General features: G+C 37.0%; 1 protein-coding gene across 1 annotated transcript; it reads right to left on the reverse strand.

Annotated features, from left to right (window-relative positions):
* Positions 1-6,401: 6,401 nt before the first annotated feature.
* Positions 6,402-12,295, reverse strand: sens (senseless). Its single transcript, XM_068293835.1, has 4 exons — positions 12,052-12,295; positions 10,532-11,802; positions 7,896-8,046; positions 6,402-7,488 (listed from the first exon to the last, which is right to left on the reverse strand). The coding sequence occupies exons 1-4, from the start codon at positions 12,212-12,214 to the stop codon at positions 7,244-7,246; spliced, it is 1,830 nt and encodes a 609-aa protein (XP_068149936.1). The 5' UTR covers positions 12,215-12,295; the 3' UTR covers positions 6,402-7,243.
* Positions 12,296-12,860: the final 565 nt, after the last annotated feature.

Here is a 12,860-nt window from a genome sequence, read left to right on the forward strand (position 1 = left end):
TTTATTGTATTTTATTTGGGTCTAGCACTTGAATCCTGTTCTCACTCCCTGTTATCAACAAATAAATACATATTTAAACTCCAGAAAGTCTTCAACCACAAAAAACTTCGAACTTATAATTACTTTATACGTATTCAAGTACATTATATATATTCCTGGAAGAATAAAGCTAAATGAAATGTATTCTTCCACATGCTAAAAGAAATTGTCTTCTATGGGATTAACTTATCTTTTGGTATATAATTTATTGATAAATGGCTCTAAAATGAGTTAGGAATTTACCATAGCATTGCATTAAAACAAAGAGAATAACCCTAAATTTGTATACATTTAATGCTTAACTAAAAGTAATTAGTTTTTTTGAGAATGTTGTCCCATTATTACTCGAAATTCGAAAAACTTTCAGAGATATGACGCTTTTGGTAAACTTCAAAAGCGTTTTCCTGAAACCCGCCTGTTTTGAACTAGCGACAAGGATACAGCCTGGCATAATGAACCGATTTTAATGACACAAAGTGCAATTGACACACAAACAAAACAAAGCTAAACTCTCCTTCGGATTTAAATACACGAGTTATTTCAAGTAATTGAAGTACTTACTATAAAACCGAATAGTATTCATTAAATATCAAACACATCTTGAGAGCATGATACTATAATTACAAGGCCGTCTCGTCCACCAGGGACGGACTTAGAATAAAATTTCGGAAGGGGTTCAATCGAAAAATGTTTAATGTAAAAAAAAATCAATAATGATAATGAAGGAGAAACGGCAAACATTTAGTAGGCCTACCTCTTAGTTTAAAAGACTGTCTAAAACGGATTCTCTAGAAAATTGAGGAGGGTCGGCACCACCAGGACTATTCCTCTGAGTCTATTCCTGATGTCCAGGCAAAAGCTAAGTGATAAAAAAATATTTTATTTCCTCCCCATGTTTTCCCCCAAAAGTTTTGCTTTTAAGCAGGCAAAAGCAACAGCGTTCGAACAAAATACCCTGTACTTATTCCTTGGTTCTCAGAGTACTTTGTTCTTTGAGTTGTAAGAATTCGTTGACCCACAACTCACAAATTCAAGATGTCAGATATCTATTCGGGTTTCGAATATCAAATACTTTATACTTTACTCAAACGGAAAAAGCGGCTTTTAAAAATGTTCAAAAACCGAGTGACTCGTGTAGTCTTTAATTGACATGGGTATTTACCTATGTATAACTTACCTAGTTTAAATTTTGTAGTGTTACCTTAATCAAAGCAAAATAAGTATATTGTTTATTTTCTTAAAGTTTCAATCAAGTATTGTTCACCTACTTAGAAGGTAAGTCTTCCAAAATTGAAGCTTTATGCTGCTACAAGCAAACCTCGTTGTTTTTTATCATCTTGATGATCTCCATAATGGCATTAGACATATTGGTAACCCCGATGTTTTGAGTGATATCGATATCATCATTTAATAATGATAGTTTCTATGACAGATTATGGTCTAGAAGGAAATCTCGTAGTCTTCAACCATGTTGATGAGCTCTATGATCGAATTATATATATTGATGACCCCGATGTTATTATAAAACAGATTGGTGACCCCGACGTTATGAGTGATATCGAAATGATCGTTTCCCCACGGGATCTGTCTTTAATTAGACAATTTAAAGGACAACCCACTGTGAAAACTGTGCCGTCTTTGGCTACCAGAGACGAGCGAACATTATTAAATACATATAATGACATAACAAAATCCTTATTATTCTTGTTTTTTTTTTATGACAGCAGCTGTTTCTATATAAGTATACTTATATTCTTGAGTACGATGAGTATCGCTATCCCCATTTCAATTTCTAACAATCAATCCAACATAAATTTAATTTTATTCCATATTTCCCATCATTTTTGTTTTCTTTGTTTTATTTTAGGCCAGGTGAGAATACTTAACATATAAAGAAAGAGAATAAAAATTAAAGCAATCATAACTTATCAATTTTCGATTCCACAAAAAGGAAAACACACTGAATGACAGTGATAGGATGAGGATGAGGATGCCGATGAGGATGAGGATGACGATGAGGGTGAGGTACTGGAGAGTCAAGCCGGAGGTCTGTCTGTCAAAAATTGGGTCATTTTCGGGCCTCGACTCTTGTAATGTATCGATTGTGAGCGTGACAGGTGCAGTAGAGGTGCACATTGGCTTACATGAATTGGTTGTTGTTGCTTTTGCGTCAGGTTGTGCGACACATATACAGACACACACACAGAGACACACTCCCTAGATTAGATGAACGATCTTTCGGGGATCTCTTTTTGCGGTTGTTGTTGTTGTCGTCTCGAGAGAGATTTTTATGACTGCTGCTGTTGCTGATGGTGATCGAGTTTGGGTTCGAGTTTTTCGGATGGCGTGTGGCCCATGTCAATTGGACATAGAGCAGAGTCTGGGCTGCTGTTCCTTCATGCTGTTGTAAGTTTTGTAGCTCTTGGCATATGTTGGCAACAGCAACAGCAGACGAGCTGAAACCGGCTTTGAGCACGCGTCTTGTCTGTGTCCTTTGCTCAATAATGATGACGACGACGACGACAGGTTCCAGGCAGGATTCAGCAGGTGCTCAAGCCCAAGTAATAAGAAAAAAAAAGGGAATCGGAATCAGCGCCTTTACAACGAAAGGACATAAACATATATGAGCCGCTGTTGTTGTAATGTTGAGCCCTCTCCATTGAACGCGCCTGATGTTCATTTTGAGCTCAATTCTTGAGCCTCTCTCTCTCTATCTCTCGCTTTCTGTCTCTTGCTGAGTGTGTGTTACAGGTGCCTTTGGTAGGCAACAATTTTTCCCTCTGCATTTTAATTGTGCCCTCGGCCCTTGGCTTGGCTCTCGAATCGGCAGGCTTCACCTGCAGTTGGCAACTGACCTAAGACATCTTTTTTTCACGTTGCCTTCACCTTTTTTTTGTTTTTTTTTTTTTTTTTTTTAGCCGCAACTATTATTTTTATTAATAGCCAAAGTCAAAAGTCACCTGCTTGGGTTTGGGTCTCTCTCCAATTCCAATTCCATTTCCATCCTCCAACTGCAGCTCCTTGTTCGCCCCTTAACTCTCTATCCCTATCTCTTTGGCTAGGGGTAGCCGGAAAACGGATATGTTGCGGGTCCTGGCCCATGTTTTCTATGTCTAGGCCTCTTCAGCCTACATCACTTCTAACAATAAGATCATTTCCTTTTAATTTTCTTTTAGATCTCTTGGTTTTCTGTGTTTTCACTTTGGGGTTGCAGCTTTTTGTCTCGCATTTTTTCTTTCTCTTCAGGTTTCTTTTTTTGTTGTTGTTTTTTTCTGAGTGTGTTGTTTTTTTTTTTTCTTTTTGGGTCTCTCGCATTGTTTTCATGGGGGCTTGGCGGGTATTTGTTGAATAAATTCAAACGGCATGACAAATTATGTGGGCTCAGGTGTTATGCGGAAAAGGGGTTAATAAACCTAGCATATGGCGTCCGATCATCGTTGGGTTTAATCTCTCTCTCTCTATATACATATGTATGAACTAAATATATATTTATCGGAATTGTGTCTCAGTTTCACTAGACCAATCACAAATTTATAAACAAAAGTCTAAGGTAATTTGCCTTCAATTCAACTTGGTTATGTCTTAAGTTTGCGAGGTGTTATATGCATATCTAGGGATCTGAACTATGATTCAGCTTTGTCTCTGACATAAATTGATTGACATTAACACTAGAACTAACCCAACTTAACATATGTTCCTTTCTTTTTAGATAATATAGGTTGAAAAATTGTCAACGAGAACAGAAAGCGAGCAACTCTTGGGTACGAATGTACCTGTTGAGTATTGAATTGAATCTATCTCTAATCTGTTGATGCCCTAGATAAACTCGGAACTTGTGGCTAAATAACTTGAACATATTGGTGACCCCGACGTCTATATAGCAACCCTGACGCCTTTTCTAATCATTTTTGTGACTCTGTCTAACCATTTTCCTGCACAATATTTGGCAATCAGTAAATGAGACGTAGGTAAAAGTAGAGCTTCGATTTGTAACTTCTGAAATGAAGTTAGTGAAAAAGTGGCAAATACTTTGTTTAATCGAATCAAAAGACTTATGGAAGAGAAGGTTGTGAACGATTCAACATTTGTGGTATTTATAGAATGATCAAACATTTCACCTTGCATCATTTTACCTACATTCTTCACTTGTGTCTACACCCTCTTTCTCCACTTTACTCACTCAAGCGCTCTCTCTCTCTCTCTCTCTCTCTTTGATCATTTAGATCATTACTTTGTCGGCACTTGCCGAAAGTCCTTGAGCTGCATTTTTCTTTTGAAGCTGCAATTGAACTGCATATTTTGCAGACCGAATTCGCTTCCTCCCTTGTTTCCTTTTTTTTTTTCCAATATTTTGTCAATTTCGATCAATTTGTGGCATGCCACAAAACATCAGCCAGCAGCCGCGCAAGCAGCGTACAAAAATTGGTGGCTAACAGCCAGTAAAAATCCTTTTCATCAAATGTTCGCTGATTTTTGATGAATGGCGATAATGAGCCATGAGTCCGGATCGAAGTCGATGGACAAGTTCAAGTCGGTGATTTGTAAACTGCCAAACGTTTTAAAGTGCCGCAAAACGCATTGACATTTCGATTTCCCCACCAAAAAAAAAAAAAAAATGCGATCAGGTAAATCGTTCAATGAGATATTTTCCGCCCCCCGCTACTCTCTCTCTCTCTCACTCACTCACTCTTATTCTCACTTTGTTCATTGTTGTTTCTTTTTGGGCCTGCAATTAGTTCGAACTTCGAACACTTATTGGCGTTTTCCCAAACCAAAAGGGGGGAGGGGTTTTCGGGGATACTATTGGGATGTAATGCGGCATTTTACAAAGGACATTCCTGAGATGCCATCGCCCAGATCAAAGTTAGCCGCGTCACCCGAAAACAGGAGCAAAACCATGGACCAAATAGTAGGAGCCTTCTGCAATTGCAAGACGTGCAAGCATTTTCTGACTATAAAATCAGGTTTTCAAGTTGCCTCCAAAAACCACAAATGAAATGCATATTTCGAGCATTTTCAACAAATTTTGTAACAAATTTGATGCCTAAACGTGTTTAACAAGATCTTTTTGATATGTTCGGAAAAGCTAATCAAGCATTTCGTTTCGTGTCATCTGATGAGAATGATAAATTATTCCACTCTTCCCTTCCTATTCTTGGTCTAAATAGATCTAAAATTGATTGGAATCAAATATTTTTGAATAAAGATAATTCAATTATTTCATACGATTGCAAAAGAACGGGTAACTTAGCTGATTGAACTAGGCTAAGTCTGGTCTCCTCGGTTTGGAAAGATATTACCAAAGCAGTCACTTTTAACTGATTGCAAACAGAGAACAGACTGCTTTCTTTGTTGATTATCATGGGTCTAAGGGAACCTTTATATTATTCAACAATCATATAAGATCGGATTATATCAGATCCATCGTTCGTAAACTATAGACATCCTGCAAAAAAAATCTTGATTACTGCTTAACCACCGACTTTGGTCGACAAATGTCTATAGCTTTTGGAGTGGTTTCAATATATATACAGTGGTTGTCAGCGGGTTAGCCCCTTGAAAAAGTTGTAGATCTAGGTAATCTAAGATGAACTGCATACCAAAAATTTTCATTTTAGCCCCAGTATTTGTTTTGGGGCCCATCGAAATTTCGGGATTTTGTATGTAATCTCTTTGTTTGACGACGTTTTTCGATACCAATTTAAACTAAAGTAATATTTTCTTAATCTAAGTATGTATCTATTTATATTCAAGATCTGTTTTCTCAACAGTTAAATGTTACTTATTCTTTATTCCGATAATCATAGACGGAACTGGAAAATATTTTCAGGGTGTTACCAATCAAAAAGTAAAGATTTTAGGCTTAAAAAGTTTCCGTAATTTTCGACAACCGAAGAAATGCCGATATTTCACCTCTACAGGATCTGTCCATGACGGTAATTTAACATCCTCTTGGTCTAAAAAATATTCACTTGGCTTCCATTGTGTCCGTTTTGAGGTTGCATTTATGTAAATTCAAGGAATTTATGATTTAAAATGTTTTCCTCTCCCCTCAAACTTGAATCTTGGCTACGCCCATGATCATCTAACTGTTATTTTTCGCAAATTTAAATCCCTAAATTCCCCTTAAAATCAAAGAAAAAGTTTATATTCTTTTATAATCGTTTTTTGATTAGCTTTCAACTTTATTTTTCCAAAAAAATCATAAACTAAATTATATAAATTATAACTAACAAAAAAAAAAAAAAAAAAAATAATAATAATATTTATATAAAGGGGAAAAAAAAGAAAGTTTGTGAAAGAAATAAAAGTAATGTAAAATATTATTTTTGTTTTGGGTTTTTTTTAATTATAAAAAATTACACATAAATTTAATATTAAATTAAAATCGAAAAAAACACTAAACTAAACATTTAAAAATTACATACAATGATTAGTAAAATAAATAAAATGATTAAAAATCAATTTGAAAAATTTCTAAATATTTATCAAGGATTACCAAAATGTCTCTATGTGTTTGTGTGTGTGTGTGTGTGTGTCTGTGTTTTGTTTCCTTTTTGTTGTAGTCTTTGGTACGTTTAGCTGCGTTTTCTTTTTCGGCCAATTTTCATAATTGTGGGGGGCAGAGGGAGGGGGGGTGGGGGAGCAAAGAGTTTTTAATCAATAAATAATTATGTCATTTAAATAAGAACTAAATAGCAAATATTACTATAATTTATAGATATTGAGCTAAAAATACGAATATAACCGTATGCCTATTATGGCCCAATAGAAAAGTCTTTTGTGTGTGTGTGTGTATGTGTGTGTGTCTACTATGTACAGAGGCTTACAATTAACAATTGAGCAGTAGAGAGCGAAAGATAGAGAGTCAGAGAAGAAGAACTCCTTTTTAACAAGATTTCAGACGAAAAAAAAAAAAATTGAAAATTACTTAACCCTAAACACTTAAAAAAAAAACAAAAAACCTTTGGCTTTATAGCAACGACTTAGACAGGATGCCAACTGGTTTTATAGTTTTCGATACTTGATCTCTCTTGGTGCGTATATATATATATATATAAGTATATCTACTATATATGTATCTGTATAGGTGTGTCTCGTCTATTTACTTAGGCTATCAAAAAAAAAAAAAGTATTTATATGTATATTTGTTTTGTTTTTGTCTTGTGTTGTTGTTTTTTCTCATTGTTGTGTGTGTGTGTGTTCAGCAACTGCTACTGCTGACCTCCATTTTGATAGCGGGTGGCGGTGTTAAGGGACCTGCCAGGGGAGCCGCCTCCTCATGGCGACTCTCGCGATGTCGTCGAAGATCCACTTTGCGTTGAAACGATTGATCACAGAGGCCACAGCCGAAGGGTTTGTAGCCAGTATGCTTGCGCATATGTGTGATCAGGTTGGAGCTTTGGCTGAAGGCTTTCAGGCACACTGTGCATTTGTGCGGTTTTTCACCTGAAATTACAGAAAAACAAAATCAATAACATAAACAATTAGTTTAATGCAAATAAAAGTTTATTAATTGCTTTCATTTCCGAGACTTGAAGAGGAGAGATGGAGAGGGAGAGAGAGTGCGAGCAATTAGACAAATTGAAAGCTGATAACTATCTATGAATTTCTCGGTGATTTTCGAACCGAAAGGGTTGTCTCTCTCTCTCTCTCTCTCTGTGTATGTGTGTGTGTGTTAAGAGGGTTAAATCACTCGAGGGTGACACCCAACAAGAGTCAAGAATTTTTAACACAATTTTATATAATTTTTGTTGTTAGTTTTTTTTTTTTTTAAATCAACACACAAACACACACACACTTACTTTTATGTGGGTGAACCCTTAACTATCATTAGTTTTAGATATGCAACTTACCCGTATGTATATAGGTATGCTTCTTCATATCGGACTTTTGATGAAAACGTTTACCACAATACTGGCAGGGATATGGCCGTGTATCGCTATGGATGAGCAGATGTGTGGATAGGGTTGATGAGCGCTTGAAACTCTTGCCACATTGTTTACACTAGAAATAGAATAAGAAAGGTGGGAGGGGGGGTTATTATACATACATAATGGAAATATTAAATACAAGTCACAATTATCAGTCTCAAAAACCAAGCCAGAAACAAATTGTCCCATATTTAAACAGCCTGCTAAATCTCTATTCAAACCAGTGTGTGTATACGTATGTGTGTGTGTCTGTGTGTCTCTATCTGTGTATTTGTATGTGCCAAATTCTTTGCAAATGAATTAAACTAGATTTATGAGCGATGGACAAATATTTGTTAGATCTGTGACGAACAACTTCATGGGTAAACCCGAAAATTTGTTGATCAAAAAGAAAAAAAAAGGAAAAAAAAAAAACCAAAATTTTTGATATATCAAAATTTCTCATTTTTCCTCCTCCCCTCACACATTTTGCCATTTTTTTTTATTTGTTTCCTTTTTTTTTTTGTTTTAAGAAATTTATTTTTAAGAAACAGCTAAGTAAATAGGTGAGTCTACACCCACACACATACAAAGACACAGTTCCCAATGCTAAATCTCAAGTGGATAATACTTGTTGCTTCTTTATTTTATTTTGTATATGGGATATCAAGTGATATTTGTAGGCCAAATACAGCTGTGTATTACTGGCAGGAGTTGGGTGAGATGGGGCGGGGTGGAGAGAAAAGTTTGCCATCGATTGGAAACTGTAACATCTTCTTGTGGTTTTGTCTCAGATTAAATGTTTAAACAGTTTGTCTCATATTTCTCACTCTCTCTGTGTGTGTGTGTGCAACATGCTGCAATGTTTCGTCTGAGGCAGGGAAACGTGTCCAACATTTATAAGACCAACAAACAGAAGAGAAGAAAAAAAAAAAAAACCTTTTCCAACATGCGCTCTCTACGCATATTGTAAATTGACACAAGTGTCTCTTATTTTATTTTTCGAAAATCAACAGAAAAAAAAAGCGAATGAAACCTTCTTTATATGTTTATCATTTTTTTTTCCACTGTTTAATTTTTTGTTTTTGTTTTTTGGGATTTTCTATTTGCGCATTGCATTTGACTTAAATAAAAAGCGAGTTGCGAGTTGCGAGTTACGAGTTACGAGAATATATATACATATATGTATATAGGGCTAGACAACAGTGAACATCCAATTAGTTGCTCTATTGTTGTACGAACTCTGAGCCATAATGTCAATTTGCTTATGGAACGGAAGTTGGCGAAAAAAAGTAAACGTTTTTTTAAACGCCCAAGCCCAAACATTCGGGAGGAAGACAGAGCCAGAGAGAGAGAGAGAGAGAGATATTAAGAGGAGAAAACCCCAAAAAGTGAGTCACGGGTGGGCCTTTTGAGCAGATGTAAAGACTTACAAAACTACATAAGTTCTCTTTCTTAATGCCTGTTGTCCTCAAGCCATATGCTGTCTGTGCCCTTAGCCAAGATCACATTTCATAATTGTCCTTACGACCCTTTAATGTGTGAAAAAAACCAACATTGTCTTTTCCAAGTCGAGTGTGTTGATATAAACAAAAAATGACATCAGGGGTAGTCACAGAGTTTGGAGAAGGCAGTAAATACTCAAATTTCTCATCGAGTCGTGTGTCCTGCCTAATGTGGCATAAAATCTATCTATATAAATCTTGCCCCCTTCGGGGCACCTCCACCTTTTCCACTCCATCCGTTCCCCACTCTTTCATTAGGCATTTACCAATCAAAATTATTTGATTAACTAATTGCGTGATTTCGATTGTACTTAATTGAATTTCCATACTATTTCCTTTTCATTATACGTATTTGCTGTGCCACTTTCCCAAATTGAAATAGCGGCTGGAGTGTGTTTTCCCCTCCCCCTTCCCTAGTCACTATCATGTTTTGTTCTATTCTATTCTATCCTATCGATAGCAATGAGCAATTAAAATACACACAACTGGAGGACCTTCAAAATATGAAACAATTAACACAGGGGAATTGTTTAGGACACGCAATATTTGATACAATAGCTTATGCAATAGTTGAACCATTTGGCCAAAAGGGTTGCAAGATGGAAAACAGGCGGGGATGGCATGGGGACTTCAAATTGAATTTGTGGCACGTGAAATAGTCATTAGATGGACAAGGTTTTGACATCTCACAGATTTATGCTAGATTTAGCTAGATTCTTGATAAACCTTAACAGTTTATTAGAACTTTTTTTTTACCATTTCTTGATCAAACACGAAAATTTGGATCGAATATCGGGGTTTCTTCTAGTGATTAGATCTTCCTTATTGAATTCAATAATTAAGAAATAAAAGTAGGTTTAATTTGCTTCTTTTTTCCTTAACGATGTCAAATGTTTTTTTGAGCTGACATGTGTAATAACTTTTGGTAATTTTTTGTTAAAATCATGGCTTCTATAGTTATCTAAAGTTATTTCCTGATTTGAAATTTTTCAACTTCCTGGCTAGTTCAAAAAAGGAGAAGAAAAAAACACACACTTCCTTTCTCTCAATTGCTGAACTTCCCGTTGCGCTTACCTGAAAATTTCTACCGTTACGTTTCTCCTCGCCTTCGCCTTGATATGATGATGAAGAGGACGAACGTCGTGCAACATCTGTGGCTGTTGAGTCAGGATGTTGTTGCTGCGCCTGCAACTGTTGTTGCTGTGCCAAAGAGGACGAATTGCTGCTGTTGGCTTGCTGTTGTTGCTGTTGCTGGTGTTGATTACGCATATAACCAAATTCGGCCGCAGCAACGAGACCCATCAGAGCAGCCTGCGGATCACTGGATGTCTCAGCCTTAATATGCTGCTGCTGTTGTTGTTGCTGTTGTTGATGCTGCTGCTGTTGCTGTTGCTGCGATTTTAAATGTTGGGTAAGCAACTCAAGATTGCTTCCCGTAAGGCCAGCCATAAAGGCACTTCGATGGGCATACAATTGTTGTTGAGCTGTCTCAAAGTCCAAATCTTGGACATTTGGCTGGCGTTGCTGCTGTTGCTGGTGTTGTTGGGATGATGTCAATGAGGATATTGGCGATTGAAGTGATGCCGTTGAGGCAGCCGATCTGCGTTCATATTTAAATTTTCTAACAATTGGATCCACATGATATTCATCTTCTTCCTCCTCACCATCGTCCATCGCCTCATCCACATCACCATCAGCATCCACATCGTGGACATTCATTTTGGCATCTCCTCGACCTACACGCGCTGATCGCTCACACATTGAGGCCGGTGACCAAATGATATTACCCTGGGACCTTCTCTGCTGCGGCGTTACGCTGCCATTGCTCTTTAGATTGACTGCCCTCAGTGGTGGCGGTGTCACATTATTTAGACTAACCAATTGCAAAGGATGCTCCACATCACTTAAACTGGCATTGCTGCTGCTGCTACTCCGACTGCTGCTGCTATTATTCGAATGATGATGATGAAGATGATGGTGACGGTGGTGATCCTCTTGATCCGAATCGGATTTTAAGTGCTTAGTACTCAAATTCAATGGCATATCCTCGTCCTGCTGCTGCTGCTGTTGCAGTTGTTCCTGCTGTTGTTGCTGTTGATGATGATGTTGCATAAGCAATTGATTGCCAATGCTGCTGGAGCTATTATTATTATTATTTTGAATCTCTTGCTCTTTCTCTGGGGTTAGAGCAAAATCTCGATCACGTTGATTTAGCACAATCGATGCTGGTGATTTTGGTGTGATGGGCGTTAAAGGAGTTCCCAATGCCGTTGCCGAAGATAGCAGAAACTGAGGCCATAGCAGAGCACTCGAATATAGCAAAGGATTATACAGAAAAGGTAACTCTGTAAAAGTAAAGGAAATTAAAATATAGAAAGTATATCTTAAGAACAGATTATACAAAAGACAATTTCTAATCCGAAATTGAGAAACTATATAATGCAAATCTACAAATCTCTGGTTTCTTGATCTAAAGAGCTTACGGCTCAAAGAACATTGACGAAAGGCAGATCTCTTTCTCTCTCTTTCTGAGCTGATTTGGCATCAGATTTTGGCAAAAGTTTGAATGTATTATAGTTTTATGTAATCCTTACCTCTACTATTCAGTTTCTGTACTGCAGCTGAAGCTATCACAGTATTGAAAGCCGAAGCTCTTTGCATCCATTGCTTATCCTTATCTAAGGCTGCAACAGCCGCATATCCAGCTGGACTCGGCTGCTGGGAATGCGGCGAAGGCGGTGGCGATAGATGATGCATTTTTGTAGCTTATATACAAAAATTGTTAAGAAACTGTTTGATTTGTGTTTTTTTTTTTTTTAAATATTTTTCCTACAAATTCTTTTTAATTTTTTTTCGTTGTTAACAAACTAAAATACTGATTATATATATTTTTTGTTTTTTCGAAGGCACTTCACTTTAAGTAAGGCAATCGATCTGATTGAAAGTGAATCGAAAGATTGCTGTGTTTTTTTTTTTTTGTGTCATATATTTTTGGATAAGCTCGAAAAAAAACTTGGCTCACTTTTGAAAATATTTTTATATGGTATAAGGAGAGAGACAAACACGTCCGTAGCGTTTGGTGCTTCGCACCTGACTGAATCTTTGGACGATTGTTCAGTTCTAAATTGAGGCAACGGTGAAGCGGTGACTCGAGACTCGACGAGACTCTTGGCCCAAAATAAAAAAAAAAAAAAAAAAACAAAATCGAGGTTGGTATTGAGTCGGAAAGCCGAATCACATTTGTTGGTTGCTGCTGCCGTTGGTGGTGGCTCTTCGGGCCCTTCTCTCGGTGTCGGTATCGGTGTTGGTATGTGTGTGTGTGTGCTGGTGTTTGTATGTGTGTGTGTTGCCAACTCTGGTTTTTCACCTTTGGCAGCAGCAGCAACAGCAGCAGCAGCAGTTG

This window comes from Drosophila tropicalis, unplaced genomic scaffold (assembly GCF_018151085.1).
Source record: "Drosophila tropicalis isolate 14030-0801.00 unplaced genomic scaffold, ASM1815108v1 contig_805, whole genome shotgun sequence".
Taxonomy (NCBI): Eukaryota; Metazoa; Arthropoda; class Insecta; order Diptera; family Drosophilidae; genus Drosophila; species Drosophila tropicalis.